The sequence below is a fragment of the Littorina saxatilis genome, linkage group LG2 (assembly GCF_037325665.1).
Source record: "Littorina saxatilis isolate snail1 linkage group LG2, US_GU_Lsax_2.0, whole genome shotgun sequence".
NCBI lineage: Eukaryota > Metazoa > Mollusca > Gastropoda > Littorinimorpha > Littorinidae > Littorina > Littorina saxatilis.
This window is the reverse complement of record NC_090246.1, coordinates 43,887,422-43,911,620: the sequence shown is the minus strand read 5'-3', so window position 1 is coordinate 43,911,620 and position 24,199 is coordinate 43,887,422. Positions and strand designations below refer to the sequence as shown.

The following is a 24,199-nucleotide window of genomic DNA, read 5'->3' as shown; positions in this document are numbered from 1 at the left end:
ACTACGTGACAGGGCAGCACTCTACGCTTACTGTCATAATATATCCTGGTGTCAACCAGGCCCGAGAACTGCAGCACCTGCGGTGTTGGTCAGGTAAACAGAACCTGAGCACCCTCAAAGTCGCATTCGTTAAGTGAATGACACTCGGCTGTGTGATCCCAGCCTTCCCATAGGAACCATAGCACTTCCACTCTGGGTAGGAGCCGACCGTAGACCGAAAAACCCACATGACCTGATGGGATTCGAACCCACGACCTCCCGGCCCACAGCCCGATGCGCTAACCACTGCGCTACGGGGGCCGGTCCTTCTCTCTTAGGTTAACCGTTAGGCCTAATTAGAGTGAAATAGCTTTGATAGACATTCGGCAAAAATTAAATACAGAAAAAATCACAAATGGTCCATATTAGGAGCCTGGGCGCCTAATATGGACCAGTGAAGCGGCCTTCACGAATCACTGTAAAAAGCCCCCTATACTTCAAAATAAAATGATACAACTTAGTGTACAAGTCAGACTAATTCAAATATGCTTTAGATTTATCTGTGTCGGGTTGATGAGAGCATTATTTAAAGCACACCAGGAAACTAAAGAAGCTTATCAAAAACAGAGTGAAAATAAGTGAAATTATCAACTTCCACGAAAAGAAGACTTTTTGTTATATTTCTTTTAAATCTCGGGGGCTAGTTATAGGTTATTTCCAGCAAGCTTCTTAATGAATTAATGAAAATAGCCTTTAGCTTTTATTTTCTTCGATTTGTTGAAGGTGGTCCATATTAGGGGACATACTTTGAGATTTTGCTATTATTTTTTGTTTGCAGTAGAAACTCGGGGTCAACACTGCTAAAATGTAACAAATGCGGTCTTAGCTGTCATATATAGCAATTTTTGTGTGATAAAAGCTTTGGCTGTGGACAGAAACGAGTCCGTTTTAGGCGGCAAATTTAGAGTGAACACTGCCAAAAGTGAAAACAAGTCGCGTAAGGCGAAATTACTACATTTAGTCAAACTGTGGAACTCACAGATTGAAACTGAACGTAGTCCGCCGCTAGTGCAAAAGGCAGTGAAAGTGACGAGCCTGTTTGGCGCGGTAGCGATTGCGCTGGGCTTCATAGCACGCTTTACTGTACCTCTCTTCGTTTTAACTTTCTGAGCGTGTTTTTAATCCAAACATATCATATCTATATGTTTTTGGAATCAGGAACCGACAAGGAATAAGATGAAATAGTTTTTAAAACGATTTCGGAAATTTAATTTTGATCATAATTTTTATATTTTTAATTTTCAGAGCTTGTTTTTAATCCAAATATAACATATGTATATGTTTTTGGAATCAGAAAATGACGAAGAATAAGATGAAATTGTTTTTGGATCGTTTAATAAAAAAATAATTTTAATTACAAGTTTCCGATTTTTAATGACCAAACTCACTCATTAGTTTTTAAGCCACCAAGCTGAAATGCAATACCAAACCCCGGCCTTCGTCGAAGATTGCTTTGCCAAAGTTTCAATCAATTTGATTGAAAAATGAGGGTGTGACAGTGCCGCCTCAACTTTTACAAAAAGCCGGATATGACGTCATCAAAGGTATTTATCGAAAAAATGAAAAAAAACGTCCGGGGATATCATACCCAGGAACTCTCTTGTTAAATTTCATAAAGATCGGCCCAGTAGTTTAGTCTGAATCGCTCTACACACACACACAGACAGACAGACAGACACACATACACCACGACCCTCGTCTCGATTCCCCCCTCTATGTTAAAACATTTAGTCAAAATTTGACTAAATGTAAAAAGAGAAAAAGCCCAACGGTTTTGAGATGTGTGTTTCTGCAACTGTTTTGACATGTGCAAGTTATCCAGAGAGGGTGAATACAGCGAAAACTTTTTTGAGCGCTCTAGCGCCGTTAGTTTGTCAGAACAGAAGGTGGTCTATATTAGGAGCCGGTCCACACGTTTGCTTTAGTAGTGGCAAAGAAGGAAAGCGTGTGACATTATATATACTGTGGAACCTCCCGTAACGACCTCTCCCAAGAACAACCCCCTCCTTTTGCCGACCGTATTTCTCGGCACGGATGCTTTTCACATTGTAACTAATTTACGTTAAAGTCACACACGCAATTCAATCGCGCGATTCAATCTTGAGCCGATCGCACATCACATCGTAGGCCATTGACCCGTCACACGATGAACGATAGACGAACGATTGACTCTACGTTCTAACGATTGACTCTAACGATTGACGAACGATAACTCCACGCGAGCGGGGCGGAAGTGACGTGTCACAGTAAACACGGCAAACGCGCTTTGCGAGAGCAGACGCCAATGCCGTTTGAACCGGCATCGCTCTACCTTTCTGAAAAATACCACCCAGTCACCAACCCAGCCTTTGCGAGAAATAAAGTTCCTAGACAGTTGCAATGAATGTTTCCCGACCGCTGTACACGCCTAAAACTTCTCCTTGATATCTGAGTAAGAAACTGTTCTTCCAACAAGTTTTGAATCGACGAAGAGACGCCGCTGTCCGCCATTTGTTTACGTCACGGCGTGAAGGCCGCAACGACGCGTTCTGATTGGCTCTGCCCCTGCGATAGACTTACGACTGGGTCGCAGCCGGAATAGAACAAGTTCCAAAGCTCAAAGCTACGAGGGAATCGCATGAGACTGAGTCGCAGACTTGTCGTAGCTATTATCCACGACTCAGTCGCTCGTGTGAATGGGTAAATCTCACGGTGGGAGGTTTTACTGTATATAGGCCACGGTCAAAAGATCGTGTAGGTTACCTAGCCCAAAGTTAGGCTAGGATAGCAACTGATCAAAAGATCAGACAAAGGCTCAACAGCCTAAGTACCAGTCTGTCAACATATCATATCATATCATATCATTGAATCGCGTGTGTGACTGGCTGTCATCTTCTCACCTATTGCTGTCACAATGGAAGAACTGCCCTCGAAGTAGGCGGGGGGGGGGGGGGGGGGGGGGGTGGAGGGGAGGGGATAGGCGGAGGGGTTGGGTAAGGGCAGTTAGAACGACAACTCAATAATGAATTGCTGTGTACGTATTCTGTGAATGTGTGCTCACCAACTGAGACCTCGGGTCAATGACCCATACTTGCCGCCAATGAGCAAGTTTTACCCTCTGGGACGGTATCCTTTGATGTTTGAGAGGAAACTCTTCCTGTCCCAGGTTACAGACACTGACTTTCTTACCCGAGGTCAATTACTGAGTTTTACCTATGAGACCGCGCGCACGCGCGAGCGTGCAGTGTGTATGTTTGTGTGTGTGTGCCACGGTGTGTGTTTGTGTTATGCCTGCCCGTGTGCGCTGGTGTATGCACGTACATCATGCTTATCCATATGCACATCAAATGGGAACAAAAATAGGATAACGGACACAACTTTTACGACTGAACTGCCCAACAGTTGCCATCCCTGTGAAAAAAATTAGACCTCCCAAACTCCCAATAAAGACTGACCCCTCCTTTATACGACCGATTTTTCTGGACATTTTCAAGGAGGTATAGTGAGAGGTTTTACTGTATATAGTATCTTCACAACATTATCATACTTTTTATCGAATTTTAAGTCAGAGAAATAACAAAAAAAGTTAGTTCTGATGCATTTTCGAAGAGCTAGCAAGCAAAAATGCAAACATCGGATTTCTGCGTCCGACCATTTTTGCATTGTTTTTAGAACCGCAGGCACGACCATAAACTAAAGTATGTTCATGCAATATTCGTATAGATCTAGTATCTCCACAACATTATCAGACTTTGTACCGAGTTTTATGTCATAGAAATAAAAATGATATTTTCATATATCTAGTATATTCACAACATTATCGGACTCAGTATGTACCATGTACCAACTTTTAAAGTCAAGGAAATAAAATATGATAGAGGTATGATGCATTTTCGAAGAGCTAGCGATGATTCTGATGATGATGATGATGATGATGATGATGATATTCGAAGGAGAAAAAAAGAACCGGATTACTATAAAAAAAGAAAATAAAAAAAAGAACATCAGCATGTCTGTAAAACAACAACAGCAACAACAGTCTGCGCGGCGTGCGTGCGTCAGTGTGTGTGTGTGTGTGTGTGAGTATGTGTGTGCGTGTGTGCGTGTGTTTGTGTGTGCGTGAGCGGCCAGCATGTACAACAACAAGTTGACAATGACAACAACAACAACAACATCAAGTCAATTTCACACTTTCGACAAAAATGTCTCGTGTTCGGGATCAATAGTATGTAGGCTACATGTAATATTTCTTTGGGACCGATAAGAGCAGGTATGACAAATTAAGTGCCTCATCCACAAAGTTTGGCTTGTCATTTCAGCAGAATTGATTTTTTCTGAGTTTTTTTTTTGTTGCCGTAAGCGCCATGTTTATCGCGTCTCGCACATCTGATGTTGACATGCATCAACAAAGGGGCCTCACTCTGGAAGAGTTTCCTGCTCCGATAAACATGGCGCTTACGGCAAAAAAAAAAAAACCTCAGAAAAAATCAATTCTGCGTTCTTGATAGCAATTTCGTCCAGGTTTACTCCAGCTTTTGCTTTTCTTATTTTTCTCTATCGTCCAAGCCCATAAAATCGAACAAAGCGGATTGCGTTTGGATTTCCCTCTTTGAGATGACTGAGATTGCCCCCCTTGGATCGATCCGTATCAAGGTCAGTTACAGTACTGGCCTTGTGTTCAAGATGTTTCGTTGGCTAGCTCTTCGAAAATACATCATAACTCCCTTATTTTTTTATTTTTGTGACTTAAACCTCGGTGACTTAAACCTCGGTCAGATGATGTTGTGAAGATCCTAGATATATAAGAATATTACACAACCATACTTTAGTTTATGGTCGTGCCTGCGATTCTAAAAACAATGCGAACATGGTCGGACGCAGATATCCGATGCTTGCACTTTCGCTCGCTAGCTCTTCGAAAATGCATCATAACTTCCTTATTTTGTATTCTCTGACTTAAAACTCGGTACAAAGTATGATAATGTTGTGAAGATACTAGATATATAAAAATATTACATGAAAATTCTTTGGTTTGAGGTTGAGCCTGCGTTCTTAGATCAATGCGAACATGGTCGGACGCTGAACCACGATGCTTTCACTTTCGCTCGATAGCTCGTCGCAAAATGCATTATAACTCCCTTATTTTTTTATTTCTGTGACTTAAAACTTGGTTAAAAGTCAGATAATGTTGTGAAAATACTATATATATATATAAAAATATTACATGTACATGCTTTAGTTTGAGGCCGCGCAAGGTAGTGCAAGGTCGCGTAGTCTTTAGTCAGACCGCAGGAGTTACCTCCCTTGCATTGAAATTGTTGCATCGACTTCGTCGAAAATCAAAAATAAGGGTGCATTTCTCACAGGCATCTTCACTTTGAAGATAAACTTAGTTAGATTAGACGGGGTTTTCGGGGGGTTTCGCGGTTTTCGTTTTTTTTTCGTGGTTTTCGGAGAAAATAAGTACCCCCCCCCCCCCCAACTAAATAAAACACCGACCCCCCCCCCCCCCCCCCGAAAGCCTCAACAGAAAATAAGATCATACATGTCCTAAAATCTTGTTATTCTCACATGTTTGTTTGAAATCTTAACTTATATCGGCACTATTATCATCTTTATTTTCGTGTTAGTGTCAGGGTTGCTAGAGATAAGATCAGTGATGCTACGATCATAAATCCTGATACAAACACAACAATAATGATGGAAATGAATTAAATCAGTCAAGATTTAAAACAAATATGTGAAATACAATATATGAGGACAATTTAAGTTATTTCAGATGGGTTTTATTTGACATTTGTGTTGTTACGTCTTCGGTGGTTTTCCGAGAAAAGTAGTATTTAGCCCGCAGTAAATAAATAACAAAAACATTCCCGATATAAAGTTTAAACAACAGAACCATCGTTGCAAAAATAACAGTATATGGGTAGAATATATATATATGAGTTTACGTTTGGTATTGTTATATTCCATTAAAAACCAAAGAAGGAAGATGTATGTTGCTGCTCCGCGGTTAACAGTAGTAGTACATCGCATCATGGCGGATCTCTCTCTCGATGAAATAATTGCAACGAGAAAGGAATTGAATGTCCAAGTCCAGGTTTCGTAAGTATTACTTCATTATTTAGTTAGAAGCAGTTAAAAACACATTCGACCGTTTGTTTAATTCTTTAACGGACCGCTTTGAAAAGACCCCTGCAGCAAGCATGCACGGCGCTTGGATCTTGATCACATGCGGCATATAGAATATGGTAGCAAAACTAGCATGGGGCAGCCATATTTTAAAATTGTGAAGATCGGTAAATTAACAGCTATTGTGTTTTCAGCGTAGCAATAGGGTCCGATATTTAGACGAGACAAGTATAATTCTGACGAGTCGAAGACGAGTCGCATCCCAACAAACATTATGCATGCGTATCGCGTGCGTGAAAGCGTGCGTATGGCATGCGTGAAACGCGTGCGATACGCATACGATTCTGTAACTTTTGTTTCGTGCGATACGCATGCGTTTTTTGCTCGGATATCGAGCGTGACACGCACCTCTAACGCAGGTCTACCGCATGCGTATCGCATGCGTATTCCATTCGTATTCCGGATTTTTTATGCTCTTTATAAAGCAGGTTTTTAGCTGCTCATATTTTCAGGCACTCTGACAACAACACTCACTCAAACCATGCAAGCAGAAACTCAAAAACAAATTGTTTCATCAAAATATTATGTTATTCAACAATTTTTATAAACATTCACAATCTTAGTGAAAATTCGTAATTAAATTTAGATACACTTACTGGGGCGGGGATGTAGCTCAGTCGGTAGCGCGCTGGATTTGTATCCAGTTGGCCGCTGTCAGCGTGAGTTCGTCCCCACGTTCGGCGAGAGATTTATTTATCAGAGTCAACTTTGTGTGCAGACTCTCCTCGGTGTCCGAACACCCCCGTGTGTACACGCAAGCACAAGACCAAGTGCGCACGAAAAAGATCCTGTAATCCATGTCAGAGTTCGGTGTGTTATAGAAACACGAAAATACCCAGCATGTTTCCTCCGAAAACGGCGTATGGCTGCCTAAATGGCGGGGTAAAAAACGGTCATACACGTAAAATTCCACTCGTGCAAAAAACACGAGTGTACGTAGCAGTTTCAGCCCACGAACGCAGAAGAAGATACACTTACTTAGTTACAACTAAAATTATGAATCATATTCTACCTAGTAGGCTTTACATTTTGAATTTGATGGCATTTTGACACATTTAACATTTTTGATTAGGACAAATATAATAAGAAACCCTTTGTGTATTAAAGAAATAGTCACATTTGTTTTAAAATACAAAACCATGTAATGCTGATCAATTAGTGATTTTGTTTGTTCGTTCATAGGCTGAAACTCCCACGGCTTTTACGTGTATGACCGTTTTTACCCCACCATTTAGGCAGCCATACGCCGCTTTCGGAGGAAGCATGCTGGGTATTTTCGTGTTTCTATAACCCACCGAACTCTGACATGGATTACAGGATCTTTTTCGTGCGCACTTGGTCTTGTGCTTGCGTGTACACACGGGGGTGTTCGGACACCGAGGAGAGTCTGCACACAAAGGTAACTCTGAGAAATAAACCTCTCGCCAAACGTGTGGACGAACTCACGCTGACAGCGGCCAACTGGATACAAATCCAGCGCGCTACCGACTGAGCTACATTCTCGCCCCATCAATTAGTGATAATTATCAACACTCAAAATACAATTTGTATTCACAATGCTGCGACTTTTCGGCTATCTCTGAATATATATGCAGCGAAAGGCAATGTGTTTTGTAAGGACTCCCAGTGCCTTGCTGACGTCCTCGGTGATCCATCACCAGGCATAAACAAGTGATGCGCCTTCCCTTCCTTCAAAAGATGAGACTCGATCTGCTTGGCTGCATTTGCTACCTCTCCTCTGCAGCCCAGGTCCAACAGAGTTTCCCTGAAACTAACAACAATTTATCAAATCATTAGTTAGTGTACATAGTCTGAAGCCACCTGAACACACGACAGCCATTTTCCTTCAGTTCTCCCCTTATTTATACTATAGGTACATGTTTTTAATTTATTTACACTCATCCTCATGGTACTGAAAAAGTGCCATGAAAGGCAGAAAATAAGAAATAGAAAGTCAAACAGAATGAGGCAGAGCGATGTTAAGATATCAAATAACCAAAGGGAAATAATCGCTCAATGCATACGACATGTGTAATAGAGTAAGCGAGAGTTGTACGGAACCTTTTCTCCTGGCACCTGAGAGAATAACAAGCATTGAAATGAACAAGCGACTTTCATCCTCAAAAAAGGATGATCACCGCAAGCTCATATGCTCATCATTCTCCAAGGCACTCCAACTAACACCTACCTACACAGTCATATACAAGAACCAGCTTTTATTCTCGACCGGACTTAGTCCTTAGATCAAGACTGGTTTTAAACAGAACAAATTCAATGTTCATTTCAATGCTTGTTATTCTCTCAGGTGCCAGGAGAAAAGGTTCCGTACAACTCTCGCTTACTCTATTACACATGTCGTATGCATTGAGCGATTACTTCCCTTTGGTTATTTGATAAGAAATAGAAAATAAGGAGCTCAATATTAGCTGATTCTTCAAAGCTTCCTTCACATACAAAGTAACACACACATGAATACAAACACAAAGCCTGTATTACAACATAAGATAAAAATCAGGGACACATAATTCAGAAAACTTCCATAACACAAACATTTAAACCAGGAATGATGACACAAAGTGCTTTCCAAAAGTGTTATTTGTGACTGATCATGCCAAAACATCTTGACAGTACAGGCAAATACTGTGAAACTTATCTTACAGGCAGCTAATTGTACAGTGGAACCTTGTATTGAAGAAACTAGCTTTCCAAGTTTTCAGTTCACAATGTAATTATGTCTGAAAACAATTCCATTTAAAGATGGTTTCTCTCATAGGACGTGATCTGCTTTCAGTATATTTTTGTGTTAATAGTCAAGATCTTTTGAAAGGTAGGTTCCATTGTACCCACAAACGAAACAAGTGTAAAACACAAACACTCACCAGTAATATTATTTGAGATTGATTTGTGAAACTCTACAGCAAGGGAACACATGGAACGTAAGTGGCTGCCAGGGCTCTGAGTCTGACTTTCCTTGTTTCAGTGTCTCTCATTTGTGTTGACAGCATCGATTAGCAGCACCTTGAGAAGCTACACAAAAGAAAAGAACATTGTCAATAAATAATTTCCTTTTACATCAGTTGGTCTTTTTTACATGTAAGTTCACGGATAAATCTAAAGTGCATTCCAGAGCCGTGTTCGTCCCAGACACAGAGGACAATCAGCCAGTTGGACCTGCATGAATTCAAAATATATGTGGGTCAATATGTTTTGGCCAGAAAACAATTTTGGGGTACTACTTGTCTCCAAAACCCCTGAAAACCCCATCTAGACTAACTAAATCTATCTTCAAAGTGAATTATTGGACATGCCTGTGAAAAGTAAGCCTGATTCATGCTACTTGAACCCTTATATTTGTGTTGAGAGCCGAATTATCGACGAAATCGATGCAACAATTTCAATGCAAGGGAGGTAACCCTTGTTACTCGAAAGCACAAGTATTGATGACATCATGTGATTAGTGCTTCCACTCCTTCGTAAATCCTCGCACAAGCATAAAAATAAAGCCATGAACTGTGAAAGTTGCAAATATAAGTCATGATTGCAAACAATTATGTAACAAAACACGATCTAAGGACGAATTTTCTTATTTCTGATGAGGTTTTGGGAGGTTTTTGGAGACAAGTAGCACCGCAATTTTGTATCTGAGCATGTGACAAAAGGTCGTGCCAGGAAAAAAAGTATTAGGTTAAATTTTCAAAATGTTTGTTGACAGCAACAGTTTTGTAGGATGAAAGAGTTATGCTTGCTCTTCAGTAAATGTTTGAAAAGATAACTGATGCTTCCAGTTTTTAGAAATCGGACTGATGCCACATGGTCACCATCATCTGACAGTTGTTACACAGGACATAGAAATTCAATACTGTATACTAGTGTCAATGTAAAACTCAGTTGTAGTACCTTCTGAAGACTTGAAAATGATTTGAACTTGTGATCTACATACAAGAAAAGAAAAATGCGTTGAGCCTTGTATTTAGTTTACTTCAAGATATATGTCCAGTGTAACAACTGTCGGACAAAGTTACCTGTCAAGTATGCTGAAAGAAAAGAAAATGCTCAAACAATTTCTCCTTTGTTCATACGAGGTTTCTTTTATTGTGTTTATCAGGAAGGCATATTAGGAAGATTAGGAAACAGTTACAAAACTACAAAAGTGAACTTTCATCCGATGGTTGTTACACCGCAGTGGTGGACATACACCAGATCCACATATTAGACTTCAAGAAACAAGAAAAGTGTTTTGGTGCATTCTCTCCAGTTGTTTTTACTTTTCCACACTGCTACACACACACACATCAACTGAATAAATCATAAATACCCAAAACAGAGTATCTCTCTGACAGTTGTTACAGTTTGTTCATGGACATACGTTTTCATATTGCAAGTAGGTGGTGCCTTGATTGTTGGCGATGACCTGAATAGTGCACTTCAAATTTCATGAATGCACAAGCACATGATTCATGAAGGATAAATGTTATTTAAATCTCAACATCCATTTTTTTCCTCCAAAGATCATGCTTCTGGTGGATACTCAAGTAACAGATCTATACACAATAAATGATATAGAAAGTAAGCTGTCAAACTTTGTAACATTTCAGCTTGTACCATTTCATATTTGCTTAACGCCCAGCAAATCACGTAGACTATCTCAGGGTGTCCCCACACCGAGCATTAAAAAACCAAAAATAACATTGGAGGCATGTCACCAACCCCATCGATGAACCATGTTTACAGGGCATAAAATTGGGAGATGCTGGCAACGTAGAGGCTTGACCTCAACTTTTCGAAACCAGATTTAAAAAACAGTATAAAAGGAATGAAAATATTGTTAAATAAACAATAAAAACAGGCAAAAATTGCCAAATACTACCACCCTATTATAGAACAATTCCACAATATTGGCACTTAACTTCATCTCCCAATTCCCTAAACCTACACTATATAATTATACAATTACACAATATAAGTCTATACATGGCTCATACACATGTGACAGTGTAGGGAGTAAGGAGAGTTTTAAAAGTGAAATACAGGTTACTGGACCAAGAAGGCAAAAATACCTAAAATGATAAAGAAAATAAAGAAAACACACACCGTAAACACCCCATCGGGGTACATGAGGTGACCCTGGGAACTAAACGACAGAAACCCCCGCAGTTTCCCCAGGCTGACCCTGAGGGGCGAGCTTATACCACAATGATAGGCAAAACATTTTAATATAAACTGCAACCTGTAGTGCTTGTATCAACTTCAGGGAAACGATCAGCAACAACACCACAGGAAAAACTTCAAAAAGGCCATACATTGATCTTTCAAAAAGCAAAATAAAGTACAACTACAAGCTTTAAAAAAGTATAACTGTTCCAAAGATTGAAGAACGCAGAAACGACTGGGTTTTATTTCAGTTTGAAAAACAGTTGTCTTTGATTGCTGCATGCCTCATCAATTTCTAGTTCTACTTTTTCAATCAAAGCACTGAAAGAGGAATGCCACCTCAGATGTGCACAGCTGGCTGTCAGAATACACTGTGTCCCAAACACGGCAGTGGAAGTATTTACCCCAGACATGGGAGATACCGACCACATGCAATACAAAGCTCTTGAGTCCAAGACTCATACATACCAAACAGTGCTCCCAATATACAACCATGTGAAGGGCATATGGGAACAGAGTGGCCTGTCCAAGGAAAAGCTGGTCACAGGTGGTACTCTTCCTTACCCTCCATGGCTGCTTGAAGCCCCAAATCTGATCATAGACTATGGAGACGGCCTCAAAAAGGCAGAAGACCCATTGCTGCTAGCCACAGTTGCAAAAGAAAAGATCGATCAACGATTTAAAAGCCACCTACAGGTCTTCACAGATGGTTCGATCCTGCAGTCAGGGGAGGCTGGGTGTGCCTTGTCGATTCCTGGACTTGATATAACACGAAAATACAAGCTAAACAAGGGGATCAGCATCTTCTCTGCAGAGTTATTTGCTATCTACATGGCCTGCACACTGATAAACGATCTGCCAACCCCACCCCTGGGGGTGGTCATCCTTACGGACTCAAAATCCTCGTTGCAAGCACTTGCACATGGCACCAAGAACAGAGGAGAGATGCAAACTGAAATTCATTTCTTAGCCCACCAAATTATGACAAAAGGAACAGACTTTTCCCTCATGTGGCTGCCATCCCACACAGGAATCCGGGGAAATGAAATGGCGGACAGAGCAGCAAAAGCAGCGGCTATGTCAACCATGCCAGTGACAGACATTCGGCTCTCCTGCCAGGAAGCCAAACTGCTGCTAGCCAAGCTAAAAAGAGAGGAAAGAGAGCAGACACTGTCACAAACATGTGAAGAGAGAGGATGGATACACCTCCCCTACAATAGGAAAGGGCACCACCTCCCACTCCCCCCGAGACCCATGAGCCTGTTGCGTCGCTTGCGCACGGTCAGCAGCCGCATCTACTGGGACAAGGTAGTCTGTCAGTGTGGCAAGACTGGACACCTCACACACGTGTTTGAAGGTTGTGACACTCTCAAGGAAGAGATGTCTAGTCTCATCCGCTACAGAAGGGAGAATGCTCTCAGTCTGGGAGACTTTCTCCGCCCACACCCATCACTCGGAGAGAAACCGATGATGGTCTTGGTCACCAATTTGTTCACCTCAACTGTTGCGAGCTGGTTCTAGTGTGCTTGCAGCAGACCCAGCACAGCACAGATCCACTTCTGGAATCCTAAGCTAAATGTGTCCCAAGACACACATTTTGTAGTCCTGGCATCCTGAAAGGTAGAGGCCCCAACCTACAGGTTTGCTACCATACCAAAAACGCCTCCAGACACGGGAACTTGGGAGCAGAGGCAACAGCTCCGCTTGAACCTCAGAAACCAAATGTGCCTCCAGACACACAGATCCCTTAGACGGCCGAGGCTGTGGCCTCTAAGGTTCTCTTGTACCAAACCGCCTCCTGACTCTGCATCAGATTGCTTGCGCTGGCATCTGCTTACATAGACCCACATTAAGTCACCACCGAGTGGTAGACACAGACGACATTTGGTAGCACTGACTGCCAGCTTCACGGTAATGCGTACCCATAGCGCGGCTCTGCATGGGTGGGAATGTTCTGAGCAAAACACTATGTGTTACTCCATACCCCCCGCCCTCCATGGAACTTCTTGACCCCAACAAATTGGGGGGGGGGGGGGAGTTTGCCCAGTCGGTAGAGGCGCTGGCTTTAAAACCGGTTGTTACTATCCGCGTGGGTTCAACCCCCAAGTTCGGCGCGGGATGTGTGTCCCAGAGTCAACTTTGTGCAGACTCTCCTCGGTGTCCGAACACCCCCGTGTGCACGCATGCGCACGATAAAGATCCCAGGGTCACAGCGAAAGCCTCAGGCCTTGGAAACACGAATACATGCATGCAAAAATATGAAGCCCGGGTGTCCGTTCGGCCAACAGCCAAAAAAGTAACCATTTCAGCACTGACCCAAGACGACCCAACCAGGTCCCAAGCCCATTTCAGGTCTCCTCTAGCAGCCGGCAGCCAGCTGTCTACATCCCCCCCCCCCCTCCCCCGCATTTTTATTTTTTATTTTCATACAAAGCCGGGTTTTCCCGTGTAACATGCCCCTAATGGCTTTGCCGTGAGGGCGTAAAACTTTCATTTCACAGAAAATAACAAGCAAAAGCATTACTTACCTGTTCACAACAACGCATTGGTATGACCAGGTTAGCAGATAAACACAGCACTGGACCATTGTAAATGCAGGACTTGAAGTTCAATGGGTCCACTGAAAAAGAGATTGTGCACTTTGAAAAATCATAAACCTGGTATACTGGTAACCTTCGTGAAAACAATCCTCTCCCTGTATGAATTCAGTAAATTGAGTTTAAATATATAATACTTGTTCTAACTAACATTTCTGATATGGAGTTTATCAATCACAGTCATTTTGAGTTAGAACTACAACCCTGAAAATTACTGACTACAAAGACATTCATTGATTCAAATTTCAGCAAAATATATCATATTTTGGCTTGTATGTCATGTAACTCTGAAATATGACTACCCCACTGAAAAGTGAAAGCATAAATTACTGAAGTTTCATTCACAATCACACACACACACACACACACACACACACACACACACACACACACACACACACACACACACACACACACACACACAGAGTGACACATGCAAAGAAACACACACAAAAACATTCATCATCAAAGGAAGCCTTAATCATACCTTTTGCAGAACAGAAACAGCCAAGATCAATTCCCAATAGGAAACATGATCCGGATGGTCAGCCGCTGTGTACTGCAAACATAAGTGGCCACACTGTTACTCATTTTAATTTAAATCAGAATTACTCAGATAATTCCACAACTTTAATTAACATCACCATGATTAAAACACACACACACACAAGCCACAATATGAGTCTGTATGGTTAAAGCATGGCATAGAGGCAACAAAAAAACCTACACAAAAAGTACACATATATATGTATAGGTTACAACACGAGTGGTTTTTTATATGGCTTGTATTTCAGTCAAGACCCAGCGGATGAATATCATCGGGAGACACGAGCCTCTGGCGAGTGTCTCTCGATTGATATTCCCGCTGGGTCTTGACTGAAATACAAGCCATATAAAAAACCACGAGTGTTGTAATCTGTATATCCCATTCTACCATCAAACACAAAGTGTAGACTACTAGCGGCACTGTTGCGATCTGTGCAGGGTAAAACTGTTGCCAGCGAGACTTAGCCCTTTTGCAACCTTAAACTAAGTGACCGTCGCTGAAAAAATAAAACGAATGAGTGCATCGATAAGTACGCGGTAACACTACTTTCAGACCATTTAAAAGCTTTAAGTAAAGGTTCATAAGTTGCAAGAAAGTAATGAAGTCGAATAGAAATTAATTTAGCTGAAGCGCACAATTCTTTTGTTTTGCGTTTCAGGTCGGCAGAACGGGCGAAACGGGTTTGGGACCCATTTGGCTTACTCGATTCAGAATTGATTCCACGTTGTTTTTCTCGAACGTGTGTAATTAGGCTTATTGACAGAGAAGCAAATCTTAGGGAACAAATATGTAGGTTTAGATTTAACCATTTGCTCCCTATTTGAAATGTATCTACGTGATAAACTGTTTTGCGAGTGTGTTTGCATGGATGAACTTAAACTGGTATGGGTGAGAGGAAAACGCGACCGACACGTCTGTCACCGCCGATTGATTGCATTTTGAAGGAATATGACTGGATTACGGAAAAATATGTGGACTTACTGCAGAGCCAGGCAAAAGAGTAGACTTGCTCGCAAAACACGTGAAACAGCCGATGTTTGATAGCTGAAGGCGCACACCGGCAAAACACACTACCGACAGAATGATTCTCAAAAGTCGTCTGCTAACGATGCAAGGGGAGGGTACTCGTGTTTTTGTTTTGGTTCGCTAGCATCTGGTTATCTTGTAAGTTGAATGTTCGTTTTTTTCGACCTGCATTGCTTTCATAATGAAAGAAACTTTTGCTTATTGCATCTCATACATCAGATCAGTTCTGAGATTCATTTTTGCGTGCAACTGATATGGTTTTCTGAGCCGTGCAATACGATTTTAGAACTTCATACAAATGTGTCACATTGTTCGGCGCGAGCGAGGTCAAAGGTCGGGAGGAAAGTAGTCCTTTGCCCAAATCGGAATCTGCACTATCATATATTTTTTGGGGTCCATGATGTATTTATTGAGCTATAAAAATACAACATATATACCCATACTGAAGTAACAGAGACAAAGAAGGGAGGTCATGGGATATATATATATATGCCATTCTTCAGAAGTGTTCAAATTAGAACATAAAGCCCCCCAAACCATCAGATACACAAATTTTTACACAAAAAAGTAACAGAAAACCAGAGTGATCTATGAAATTTAAACTGCACACACAGCACAAAACACATACACTGTGTACATGAATAATAAAGAGGCAACTGACCTTTTCCAATTCAAGACAGCTGTGAGTGTGATGTTTCCATTGTGGGTGTCTCATCTCAAGGTGTGACATTTTACAACAGGATCCAGCTGGTATGCATCTGTAATAATTCAAATATCCTGCATACATCAGTACGCACTGTGCAACACAAACACATTTGATTTAAAACTCTAAGCATCGCTGTTTCAATTATAATGTGAGTCTTATGACAGTAACACACACACCACTAACTATGCAGTGGAGAAAACACACCAAAAATACCATTGAAGCTCAGTGCATGACATGATTTCTTTTTTGCTTGTGCCCTGAATTCCAAAGAATTTGAACTTGAGCGTAAAGTTAAAAATAACATACTACTATACTATTTTTCATTCTTGCTCTACTTCACATCAGTGAACACACTACTTTGATCGACCAGTTTGGGTCACAAATAAGCAAACACAATTATGGCATTTCCAATACCCGGGAAAATAATATCTACTCGATTCTTAAGGCAAAGGGAGCTCTTAAGGCAAAGGGAGCCACTAAAATCTAAATTTGTATTTACTTCTACCATAGGCTAATGTTATATGCTTATGAAGTGGTAAGGCATATACGATTTCAAAACGGATAACGTTTTCAGTACCGTCACTGTCCGTTACCATGGAAACGGCAATCTCCAACTGCCAAAATGGGTTGCTAGGAACACGTTTTTTAGCTTCCCCTTAAATCATAGGAATGTGATTTTTTGTATGTAGGATGTAGGAGTCCATAGTTGTGGAATGACAACAGGGATTTTTTCTAGGATGAATAGTTCTGATAAAATATTTTTTTTAGATGAATTATCATGTTTTTCAGCACAATTTTAGTAAATATGACCCGCCTGAACAGTTATTTATTAATTTAAAGAAAATTCCTGTTGTCATTCCACAGGTTGTCCTCTGATAAGCATGTCCCTTAAGTTTCATTGCATTCTGAACAGCTGGATTGAAGAAAAACAGTTTCCTAGAAAGCAGGTCATGCAAAAACGCTGAACAGAGAAACAAGGCCGAGAACATTTCAAAGCTCTTTCATTCACCCCAAATCAATGTTAACATAGTTCAGGTATTTTTCACAGACACCTGGTAACTACAGGCTTACCTAAAACTGCCCAGCAGCATATGCTGCACCCCCTTGTAGTCTGATGAGCTCATCCTGTCTTTTGAGTTTAGCTGCACGCACAGTGTCGCGTCTCTTGTTAAGCTGATCTTTCTTGAACCTGAGGCTGCCAAGAACTCTTTTACACTCCTAGCCTTGTTTAGTCTTTTCATGTTACAGCCTGTTGTAAAGCCGTAGAACTGTGCAGTGTTGAGAGCAGCCGCTGGTTCAAAATTGAATTCCCTAGCCCCTGTGACGACTGCAAACCGTACGCGATTTTTGCATGCAAATTTGTCCTTGGGGCAGCGAACCCAAACGCTGCTGTGGAGACACTCATTAGAGTTTTGGGTTTTTCCTGACACACATCTCTGAAGCAGTTGATCTTTCGTCAGTCTCTGGTAAACTGGTTCTAGAGGAGGATTCAGCTTCTTGAAGTTGAGAGGTGCATGGACGAGTTTTGCGTGTGGTCCTGGGGGCTGGTAGAAGGACCATGACGCGGCACCATGGGGGCACAAGTCATGCTGTGGCTTGTCATCTGTTGAGAAGCCGTGACGCAGAGATGCCATCACTGCCCGTTTCATGTCTGCAACTGTCTTACCCCCCCCCCCCCCCCCTAATTGCCCGATTATAATATATCGTCAACTTCCTGATTGTATTCAGAGTCAGCTGATCATACCCTCGCCCTCCCAAAGTGATTCCTTTTTTGCGGCAGTCTGTCACAAGGTTGCGAAGCGCTGTTACAAGACGCTTGGAAACGTGATTGATGTACTCTTCTTTTTCGATGGTTATTTGATCTCCATAAGGCTTTATTTTGGAAAGTTCCTGGAAGGTTTTTGTGTCACCGTCTGACAGGATAACTGTGTATCGCAGATTGTGCTGCGACACTGACCTGCCCCACAGAACCCGAGCCGCCTCGACTTCCATGATGCCACTTTAACCTAAAAATAAAACCACCGTTTCAGTCAAAGTCAGCCACTGAATAGCAAACACACAAACGCACGCACACACACACAAAAGGCAATCAGCCACATATCTACCAACATAGACGCTATTATTGCTTTTGTTCAGTACATGTATTACTATGCATGGATTAGTACCCAAACACACACACACACACACACACATGCATGCACACATGCATGCACACACACACACACACACACACACACACACACACACACACACACACACACACACACACACACACACACACACACGCACATGCATGCACAAACACACACACACAAGGCAATCAGCCACAGATCTACCAACATAGACGCTATCATTGTTTTTGTTCAGTACATGTATTACTATGCATGGATTAGTACCCAAACACACACAAATACACAAACACGCACAGACACACACACACACACACACACACACGTACACTTCACATAGACAGCGCACACAAAACACTGACACACATTTTCCCAAACACTTACAGATCTATGTAAAATTCAAACACAACACACTATCATCCCATTTCAACAAACGTCTTCACAAACGCACCATTCACACATAGATCTACGCACTCACCTGCAAAATTCTTGTCACAGATGTCCAGTTGTCAGTTTTACCAGCCAGGCAGCATACTCCAGGGGTTTCTCCTGGAGAAGTTTGTTTCCAGTTGTCTGGCAAACGTATGACAGTAGTTGCACATAACATGAGCGTCAAAGCAAATTCCAGTCAGCACGTCTAGACTACAGCACACCCTATTCCAATGTGGGACGAGTGCCCCCTGGTCAGCCATGATCCGTTGTAGCTCACACTGATATCAAGAACATCATCATCAGACAGTGTCATTCCATTGTGCGTTGCGTGTATCTGTCTGACCTGACGGACAGCCTCACTGAATACTTTCTCCTCCAGTAGATCTACATCAAGTCGTTGATAGAGTTTATCAGCTTTCTTCTGGAAGGTTTTGTGATCCATGCCTACCAAATCTAAACTTTCACAAAATGTGTTAAATTGTTGAGCACCTAGCCCACATATCAAGGAGTCTGGACGAATAAACGGCTTGCCTGATGAGACCATAATCCGTTTGACCGCTTTCTTTGGAAGCAAGGTATCCAGCGGTACCTGGAACAACTTCCTCACATGCGCGTACACTGCAAGGCCGTGTCTCTGTTTTGAGTCTGGGCATGGTGACAGCGTTGGCTGTTTACAATGCGGACAACAAAGTTCGTTTACAAGTCAATACCATCAAAGGTTTCCAAATCAACAAGACATCTCCTTGTTTGGGAAGCCTCTGGACCTGTCGCTTTTGACCAGTGGCTGCTGTGTAGGCCTATGTGTTCGTCTTGAATTGTTTTCGCGTCTCAGTCCTGACGCAGAATTTGATCTGCATGCCACAGCGGTCGATCCAGATTTTGTGCGCTTGGTCACCGATTGTGTTTTAGTTGTTCTCTTGTCTCTGCAACTCTTCAGTTGTTGTCTTCTCGTACACTTGCCTTTATGATGTGTTTTTTGGAGCGTTGATCTTTTCACACGTGCCATTTTTCTAAGCAAACTCAGTCGAAAACTAAACGCGGTGAGCAGACGACTTTTAAAACGCGAAAAGCCACGCGAGCCTATCTGACCAATCGTGGCCAGGTATTTACGTCATACCCCCGTATATGGAAAGTGTCTGTGGTTTGCTTGTTTGAAAAATAGGGGGGTTTCCCCAGGAGAATCCATATTTAACCGAAAATAACCGCCGAATGACACAGGGGAGAGAACTGCTGTTCAAACGGTATACGACGTTCCCGCGTTGGGCGAGCAGAAATGTCTGTTGTCAAGGGTTGAAAATCGGAATTTTTATCGGAAGAGTGAATGAAAAGACAGAAAAATTCGCCGGGTTGGTGCAATGAAATATGTTTTTAGAGACTTTGATGAATTTGTATTGTGTAATCATATGCATTTCACAGACCTGTTTACCCTTACGATTTTGGCGTAATTTATTACGATTTTCTGCAAAAAATACGCCATTCCGCTATCCGTGTCAAGACTACGATTTTCATTAAAAAAAAAAAAGTTAAAAAAATAAAAAATAATTTTTTTTTTTAATTAATTCAAATGTTTGGCATTGTTTTTTTTTCAATGGTAAAATGGGGTGAAAAAGCACATGACTGACCAGAGATCATGTCTGTCTGATGAGACGCTGGAGAGCCTTCTAGTGGTGAAGTCTCGCCCTCACTCATGCGGCAAGCGCAAGTACAGTAGAGAAGCGCTTGACACACTGAAAAAGGCCTACAGCGAGCAAAAGAAAAAGAATCAGTGATGCATGTGCTTTTGATGTGATCTTCTTTGAAATTATGATTACAAAAACTGACTGATGTGTTTTGTTTGTGAATGATGGATATAGGTGCATGATTGCGTTTCGCAGACACAGTTGTCATGTGCGTTGTAATTGGCGACAAATGCTGGATGATTACTATTTTTGTGCCAGGATTACTATTTTTGGGGCTGAGCATTACTCCAAAACACTTATGGGGGTAAACAGGTCTGATTTCATGAAAGTAGACAGATTGAAAGGTGCAAAACTGCTAACAACTCAAAATGGCTGTTTAAGTCCCATCACTCTAAATTTCAGTGGCGCACTTCGCCTTAAATCGCCTAGAATCTTCAGCAAAATACAATGCGCCCCATTCAATGCACATATTAACACTCAACTTAGAACTTCAACTTCAAGGATAAAAAAACTAAGTGGATTCACAGCGCGCGGCGCGTTGTGTAGCGTTGCAATTTACAAGGCGCGGCGCTACGAGGAGCGCTGCGATTCACGACGCGCGCGCGATGTATTCTGCTGTTACATTTTCTTCACAATCGCAAAGTTTACAACAGCTACATCCATCTGATCTATTTGAGAAATAAAACTCAGTAAAACGAAAAACAGAGCTCCATTCTCTCTCTCTCTCACTCTCACAACTGAGTTCACCATATATCGCTGCGCCGATGTAAAACGTGCCTAAGTTCCAGCCTTGAATACTTGGGAGTCATATCACTACATGTCATTGCAATGGCTTCTACTATATGGAAAGCAGCTGAGTTTTTAAACTGGGATGACATTTTTAAACAAGTATCCGAGTACAGTGCCGCCGGCAGAACCGCTGTTAATCGGTGTAACACCAGTTAACACTTCAGCAGCCATTTTGGAATTTGCGCATGCGCAGATCGGTTTTTTTCTTTTTTTTTCCCCCGGTTGATTAGAGCGCGTATATTCAGTCTGCAGAAAGTGCAATTTTGTAGTCTTGCAGCCCTGAAGTTGCTTTTGATTGTCCAAAGAAAGAGAGTAAAGGTTCTAAGGATTTCATCGGGCACACAAATACGCAATTTTTCTTGTTTTTCTGGTTGATTTGAACGCATGCGCAGATCTTTTTTTTTTCGAGTGTTTGTTTTTTCTCCTCTTTCGGGTAATTCCTTCTTCGTTCCATCTAAGCGCTGGAACTGTTAACTGGTGTATAGATTCACTTGAGATAATATAATAGAGGTAGGTGCAATCAATTGTTAAAAATGTTGCTGATAATCAAAATAAAGCGCGTCAACAATCTGCGCTGGTGAGAGCAATCGCTGGGCTGCACAACACGCCGCGCTCTGGGAATCGCCGCGCTCTGTGAATCGCTTGCCATAAAAAAAAACAAGTCGCGTAAGGCGAAAATACAACATTTAGTCAAGTAGCTGTCGAACTGACAGAATGAAACTGAACGCAATGCAACGCAGCAAGACCGTATACTCGTAGTCCACCGCTCACGGCATAGGCAGTGAAATTGACAAGAACGGGGTAGTAGTTGCGCTAAGAAGGATAGCACGCTTTTCTGTACCTCTCTTTGTTTTGAGCGTGTTTTTAATCCAAACATATCATATCTATATGTTTTTGGAATCAGGAACCGACAAGGAATAAGATGAAAGTGTTTTTAAATTGATTTCGACAATTTAATTTTGATAATAATTTTTATATATTTAATTTTCAGAGCTTGTTTTTAATCCAAATATAACATATTTATATGTTTTTGGAATCAGAAAATGATGGAGAATAAGATGAACGTAAATTTGGATTGTTTTATAAATTTTTATTTTTTTTTACAATTTTCAGATTTTTAATGACCAAAGTCATTATTTAATTTTTAAGCCACCAAGCTGAAATGCAATACCGAAGTCCGGGCTTCGTCGAAGATTGCTTGACCAAAATTTCAATCAATTTGGTTGAAAAATGAGGGCGTGACAGTGCCGCCTCAACTTTCACGAAAAGCCGGATATGACGTCATCAAAGACATTATTTATCAAAAAAATGAAAAAAAACGTATGGGGATTTCATACCCAGGAACTCTCATGTCAAATTTCGTAAAGATCGGTCCAGTAGTTTAGTCTGAATCGCTCTACACACACACACACACACACACACACACACACACACACACAGACAGACACACAACACCACGACCCTCGTCTCGATTCCCCCCTCGATGTTAAAACATTTAGTCATAACTTGACTAAATGTAAAAACCAAGAAATGTAGGTTGTTGGAAAGCTTGATTTTGACAAAACAATACGTTCCAGTCACAGATATCTCGACCCAGCTGTCTTGTCAGTGCACAGATAAACAAATATGAATTCAACAGTAAAAGACTGACCCTTTCATTGTTTCGCAGTTCAACTTCACGAAACAATTAACTTGGCTTAAAACGGCGCCTCTGCACTTACCAAACCTTGATACGCGGTGCAGTGAAAACACTGACAGGGCATCGTCGCCAACAGTAATGACGTCAAATCTTGGACCTAATATGGAGGTCCAAGGTCAAATGCAAATAGAGCTCGTAAGGAACGCGTCACACAATGACGAGAAATATAGCGTCATAAAAAGCATGCGTATCGCATGCGAGACGAGTTACAAAATCGTATGCGTATCGCATGCGTTTTCACGCATGAAAGCATGTCGCATTCACGTATGCGATACGCACTCGACTCGAGTGCAGAAATCCGTGTTCGATTTTGTGCATGCGTGACGCGCTCGATTCGAGTGCAGAAATTCGTAACGAGTGTTTTACGCATGCGATCCGAGGGTGCAATGTTTGCTGGGATTATACTTGTTCGAGTCTAAATATCGGACCCTATTGCTACGCATCTTGAACTCAGGTCAAAATGAGTTACTTCCCTACGCTGAAAACACAATTGTCAATAGCATTATATATTGCTATTCTGACATTATAATCTGTTTTAAAATCATGTTTTTGTCAGCAACAACTACCAGAATGGTCCATGTCGTTGATTGCAGACGACAGTTTAGTGCGCATATATCCCTTTGCGCATGTATCCACGGAAATCACCGAACATTGAAAAACCCATGGACATGTATTACGGAGAAGACTCAAGATAACCAGATGTTTAGCATTACGTCAATATGCTAGAAATCATACGACGTCATGACGTATCATGCTTGCTTACGTATATTCTATGTTCGAAAGTCTGACTTCTGTTGGGGATTCGCGTGATGAAGACTGCGGTAAATCTGTAGATGATAAGAGAACAAGGATTGTCTCAGAAGAAACGACTAAAATAATGTTTTAGACCGGTAACTTCATTTCAACATTGCACTATACAATGGACGTTCTATGTGACAGGAGAGTTTGCTGATTTTGTGTTAAACATTGGAAAGATCGTCTGCTAGAATCAGAGATAGGTCGCTTCAGATTGCAGCTTCTTGAACTTTGCAAGGTTTGTTGGCTGTTAAAGAACTGGATTTTACACGTAATGTATGTCATGTACAGTAAGCAACAAAAAACACACACATAAAGTAAATGGCATTGTCTGTCGACTAGTCTTAGAAACAAACCTGGCGAGGTATGCGTGTACCTTATACACGTGGAAGAAACCGATATCGGCAAAAAAGTACCAACTTCCGTAGCGTTGTCGTTT

General features: G+C 41.5%; 1 protein-coding gene across 4 annotated transcripts in view; it reads left to right on the top strand.

Moving 5' to 3' along the window:
• The first annotated feature begins 6,015 nt into the window (after positions 1-6,015).
• Positions 6,016-24,199, top strand: part of LOC138959059 (polymerase delta-interacting protein 3-like) — a 162,735-nt gene continuing 144,551 nt past the window's right edge. For all 4 annotated transcript variants that reach the window (XM_070330416.1, XM_070330414.1, XM_070330413.1 and 1 more), the window contains exon 1: positions 6,016-6,123. In XM_070330416.1, coding sequence (XP_070186517.1) covers positions 6,056-6,123 — 68 coding nt within the window. In that variant the 5' untranslated portion in view covers positions 6,016-6,055. The remainder of the gene's footprint in view (positions 6,124-24,199) is intronic.